Source organism: Apodemus sylvaticus, chromosome 2 (assembly GCF_947179515.1).
Source record: "Apodemus sylvaticus chromosome 2, mApoSyl1.1, whole genome shotgun sequence".
Lineage (NCBI taxonomy): Eukaryota > Metazoa > Chordata > Mammalia > Rodentia > Muridae > Apodemus > Apodemus sylvaticus.
This window is the reverse complement of record NC_067473.1, coordinates 93,918,107-93,923,709: the sequence shown is the minus strand read 5'-3', so window position 1 is coordinate 93,923,709 and position 5,603 is coordinate 93,918,107. Positions and strand designations below refer to the sequence as shown.

Here is a 5,603-nt window from a genome sequence, read left to right as displayed (position 1 = left end):
TAACTCAGAACACTATCCCTAACCCCTTACTTTAAACGTAGTCCTAACCCAACCTCAATCGTAAATTCTTCTGAACCCTACCACTAAACCTAATTACAACCTAACCCAAATGAACTAAACCTTAACTATAATCCTGACAGTAAACCCTAAAACAAACCCCAAAACTCAAACCTTAACACTAACCCATTCTCTACTACTAACCCTAATCTGCCCAAAACCTAACAACACTAGCCAAAACTGAAGCCTACCCCTAACTTTCTAACCATAACTCTAAAGTGAACTCAGTCCCAACTGTTAGTCAACACTGACCATAAACCTTTACCTGAAGACTAAGCCTAATTCTATCTCCTAGCTTTATCCCTAACCCCCAAATACCAACCTTAAACATAACCCCTAACCCAATTGTAACACTAACCTGAACCCTAAAACAGCCCCTCATCAAAACATATCCCCCTTTTCTACAGGCACAAGACCATTAAAGTTCTTTGTTCAGGCATACATGTAAATGCAAACTCGGGGTGCCATTATCTAGTCTTCCTTAAAACTAGGCATTTAGAAAGTGGGCTAAGGTAGGAATGGTAATCAAAGATGTCACATGTGATGATATTAATCTATCCTAGACCATGAAGACTTAAATAGTTCACATATACACTACAGGGAGTGTCATATCCATATTGTGACATTCTGTGCACAATTCACTGTGAAATTAACCAACACACAGTACCTAGTGCCTCCTATATACTCGTGATGCAGTACTCTGACATGGCTGCTGCTCCTTGTAAGCACTGGACAATCCTGAGATGATGAAAAGCTTTTGTTAAGTATTTCTAAGTAAGTTACAATAAAAAAAAAAACAGAGAAATTAAGCTAGTACTTGATTTTGTGTTTAATTAGAGGAAGAGAGAATCAGAGCTGGATCAGTTTGTGCCTGGTGAGGAGAGCCTGGCAGGACCAGCTATTAAAGAAGGAAGCCAGGGGATGTGGAGGCCATCTTTGCTCATTCTGTCTTCCCATAGAGAATACCAGGCTTGGACACCAACTACTCCACTCCTCCCAGTGTATAACAAAATCTCACGAGTTAACTAAGTAGTCAACACATGATCACCTATATGTATCAGCCCTAAGACTGCCGCCCCACTAGCTTTCCTCCATCTGGCTTGGGACTCAGAGGAATGAAAATGAGGTGGCATTAAAAGTTATAGTACAGAGTGACTACCCAGCAAATCACTTGAAAAGTGAAGCGATGAGATAATTTTTTTAATGGGATATAACATTGTCTTAGAGTTTACAAAGCTTTACCATTCGCTGCCTTGTCTATTTAGATTCCCAGAAAAAAAAAGTACCCACTTTACTCTGGGCAACAGAGTCCCAGGAAGGGTAGTTTTTGCTAATCCTAGGATGCAAAAGATAAGGCAGTACAGAGAAAAGACATATTCCTGAGTGCATCTGGGAGGGATGAATCAGAAAAGGCTTCCTGACAGTAACCAAGGAGTTGAACAGAAAATCACAATTGTATACTGGAACAGATAAAGAGGAGATTCCAGGAACTCAACTCTGCAAAGACTTGTGAAAGTCTGAGAAGTTTGCAGGGATACAATGATGATGGCAGTAACTATGACAGCGTTTGGAAACACAGTAACTTTGACATGAACTTTGTTCTTAGAGCCAAGATATCTCCTTACTTGTACATACAACATACCAATGCATACAAACACAAGCATGTATACACACACACACACACAGTCTTCTCAACAAAAAAAAAAAGATGGGCACAGATTTGTGCTTTAGATCTTTCTCTGAGGCAAGGTGGGTGGAAGTTGGACAGGATAAGCTAGTTGTTCAAGAGACCTGAAGAGACACTGGGGATAGAAATCAGAGGTGTGTGCCCAGATCTCTCCTAGTGCTGTTGGGTAAGCATTTGTCCCTCATGTCTCGACTTCCTCTGTCTGTAAAGACAAAATAATATGTTTGCATCTGTCTGCCTCAGGAATTGCTTGAAAATTAATGGTGCAAAGAAGTCCGACTGGCTTCTATGAGTCAAACAACACCCTTGTTCAGAATACTAGTGGTGCACATTAAATGCTGATAATATAAAATGCATTTTGAAGGTGGACCTTGGAATAATTATAGTTTGTTAATTATTGTTAATTTTACCACAGCTTTGAATGGTGGACTTTCTCTAGATTCTAAAAAAGATTGTCAGTCCTTCATCTGATTAAACAGGCACAGTTCCTCATGGCTCCCTTCTCTCATTATACTTAATAGTTCATCCACTTCTATTGAATACAGGGAAAGAAAATAAAAAATGTGCTCTCTTAGAATCAAATTGTACATCTCTCCTAGTGGACTGACTGACCCTACAAAATTTTCTTTTTTCATTTATCTTAAAGAAGTACATGCGTATGTGTGTGTTCAATAGAACTTTTAATAAGTGACACCCCATGACAACTGGATTTTGCCGGTGTTGTAGCAATAGAATTGTTTCACTAGCCTGTCTTCAGATGCTGCAACATTTTGTTTTCATAAATACTCACTTATAATTCTTAAAGCCAAGCAGAAAACCCAGGTAGAATACTAGGAAATCAGTGGCTGGGTGGGTGACTTCACATCTCCCTGCCTCATCTGCATCATCTTACCTAGAATAGGGCTTACAGACAAGTGATCAGAAAGTGAACAATTTAGCTGTGTTATAAGGTGTTCTAGAGCTAGAAAAGAGGGAAGGAACGAAACTGAAGATACTGTGTTGAGAGGAAAAAGAAGGTATGGGATTGTGGGGGTCTGGAATTGTAGGGGCGTGGGGAGTCAGGGGTTGGGCCTCTGAAGGAATTCCGGAGGTGCACTAGGGGAGGTGGGACGCTCTAGTCCCGAGCCAGGAGGAGGACAGCTTTTCCAGGGTGGGGCCAGGTAAGTACTGGTTTCCTCTATGGGGGTTTTGGTCAGCAGGTGGCAGGAGCAGCCTCCCCTGCCTGATCCTATCTCTGGTAGCTCAGGACTGGCGGCTTCCTCCGCGGGACCTGGGAATAGGGAGTGCCACCCAAATTCCATTGAGTGAGTCACCAGCTAACCAGTCCTACAGGTACAGGAGGGTATAAGAGCTGGAGGGAACGGCCCGGCAGGAGTCGCCTGCAGGGTCCTACCCAACCTGATCCTTCAGAATCCCTGCCCCTGGTCAGGAGCTGTACGTCTGTTCTACTCCACCCCCACCATGGCGAGGGGCTTGGATCTAGCGCCGCTGATGCTGCTACTGCTGGCGGTGGTGACCCGCTTTTGCATGGCCCAGATCAACTGCACATGCCCCACCAACAAGATGACCATCTGCAACTCAAATGGCCCAGGTGGGGTCTGCCAGTGTCGAGCAATCGGCTCACAGGCGTTGGTCGACTGCTCCACGCTAACTTCCAAGTGCCTGCTGCTCAAAGCTCGCATGAGCGCCGGGAAGAGTGGCCGCAGCCTGGTGAAGCCCAGCGAGCACGCGATCCTGGACAACGATGGCCTCTACGACCCCGAGTGTGACGACAAGGGCCGCTTCAAGGCACGCCAGTGCAACCAGACCTCGGAGTGCTGGTGCGTAAACTCGGTGGGCGTGCGCCGCACCGACAAGGGAGACCAGAGCCTGCGCTGCGACGAACTTGTGCGAACCCACCACATCCTCATTGAGTTGCGCCACCGACCGACCGAGCGAGCCTTCAACCACTCTGACCTAGACTCGGAGCTGCGGCGGCTCTTCCAGGAACGCTACAAGCTGCACCCCAGCTTCCTGTCCGCAGTGCACTATGAGGAGCCCACCATCCAGATAGAGCTGCGGCAGAACGCGTCGCAGAAGGGCCTGAGAGACGTGGACATCGCTGACGCCGCCTACTACTTCGAAAGGGACATCAAAGGCGAGTCACTATTCGTCGGCCGCCGCGGCCTGGACTTGCAGGTGCGTGGGGAGCCCCTGCATGTGGAGCGGACGCTCATCTACTACCTGGACGAGAAGCCCCCCCAGTTCTCCATGAAGCGCCTCACGGCTGGCCTCATTGCTGTCATCGCTGTCGTCGTGGTGGCGCTAGTGGCTGGTGTGGTGGTCTTGGTGGTCACCAACCGGAGAAAGTCGGGAAAATACAAAAAGGTGGAGCTTAAGGAGCTGGGGGAGATGAGAAGCGAACCTAGCTTGTAGATTCCACGGGTTTCCTCCGCACCTCAGACCAGTTGGGCTGACCAGTTGATTCTTAGCCAGGAGGTAATTTTCCTCCCAGCTTTGACCTCTTCCTTCTCTCTCCTACAAACAAGTTCTCCAGACGCTGAGCTCAGGTCACCTCCTCGCCCTTGGTTTTGAAGGACGCATTTCTGAAATTCCTTGTCCAGTCACTAGAAACCTGACCCGGGAGTTAAGCAAAGGCTAGATGGCTTGGTTAAGAAGCTAGTGCCAGGCAGCCCAGTTGTTTCCCAGCGACTTGAATCTACCCAAAGACTTAAAGGGTTTGAAATGGGAAAGCAGCGCTTTTGCTCTCCTGGGTTGTTGCTGATCCATTCGCTCCCTGCCTCACAACCTTCAGGAAAGGAAGAGCAGCTCACTAGTTGATCCTATGCAGTGTTCATCTGCCATCGCCAACGTTTGTATGTATGGGAAGAAAAGGCGTTTCCGACGTCTGAAGTCATTTTAAATGTCTTTGTTGGACTGCATCTATTTTTCTGCCTGCCCTTGATGTAGCTGACGCTAGAGTTTTCTTTTGTAAAATGTTTGTACAGATGCGTTTCTTTGATAATGCTGTTTTTTAAAGCAACAACTCAAGTTTAATAAAATATGGGAAAGGCACACCTAAAAAGATAGGCTGTGTGAACATTCCCTCCAGATTTATATCATTTTATTGTTCTCCTTTGTCTAATACTTGAACTTTACATTTTAAATTCTAGCACTTGCTTGTGAAATTCTAACTATTGATACTCTGGTGTTTCCTGGAGGCTGGGCTCGTGTGCTTCATCTTGCGGGCCCGGGTTCCATCCTCAGCAGTGGGTGGAGGGAAAGATGTAAACTTTGAGGTTGCTGTTCCTTTGAAGGGAGTTGCTAAAACTAACCGCCTCAAATCTGAACAGGAGTGGGAGATGGACGCAGCCTTTCCCTGCTTATTAACAGACAAACCTTCTATTGTGATTTTTAAGCCACGTGAAGGAGCGAAGCCCACTGTAGGATATAAATAACTTCAGGTCTCGGAAACTCATCTTCTGAAGAATAGGGCTGAGAGTCCATTTCTTTTTTTGTGAGGACGCGCGCTTGTTGGCGACAGATTGTATAAAGGCTTGCTATTTTAAGTTCCAGGGACAAAAGGGAGGAAAGATCTAAAGGTAAAAGTTGGGAGAATTAGAGAAGCATGGGAGAATGGGGTGGGGTAGCAGCTTTGGATGCTTTCCTGAAATTCTAACACTTACTGCTGGCTCTCCAGTGTTTCCCAAGAGGTGGAAGGTGTAGTTGCCTAGCAACGAAAGCCGCGAGAGGTGGGGCCTAAGCGGGCAGGCGAGTATCGGTTTCCTCTCCCGGCTTTCGTTAGCCCAGAGGCGGGTGCAGTTTGATTTTATCGCAGGCTTAGGGAGGGGGCGGGGGCAGTACTCCGGGGAGAGGGAAG

The 5,603-nt window shown here is 46.6% G+C and overlaps 1 protein-coding gene across 1 annotated transcript; it reads left to right on the top strand.

Annotated features, from left to right (window-relative positions):
- Positions 1–3,121: 3,121 nt before the first annotated feature.
- Positions 3,122–4,788, top strand: Tacstd2 (tumor associated calcium signal transducer 2). Its single transcript, XM_052172570.1, has one exon. It carries the CDS (start codon positions 3,206–3,208, stop codon positions 4,157–4,159), a length of 954 nt encoding a protein of 317 aa, XP_052028530.1. The 5' UTR covers positions 3,122–3,205; the 3' UTR covers positions 4,160–4,788.
- The last annotated feature ends 815 nt before the right edge of the window (positions 4,789–5,603 follow it).

Coding starts and splice junctions, on each gene's coding strand:
- Tacstd2 (XM_052172570.1), top strand. CDS start 3,206: ATGGCGAGGGGCTTGGATCTAGCGCCGCTGATGCTGCTACTGCTGGCG.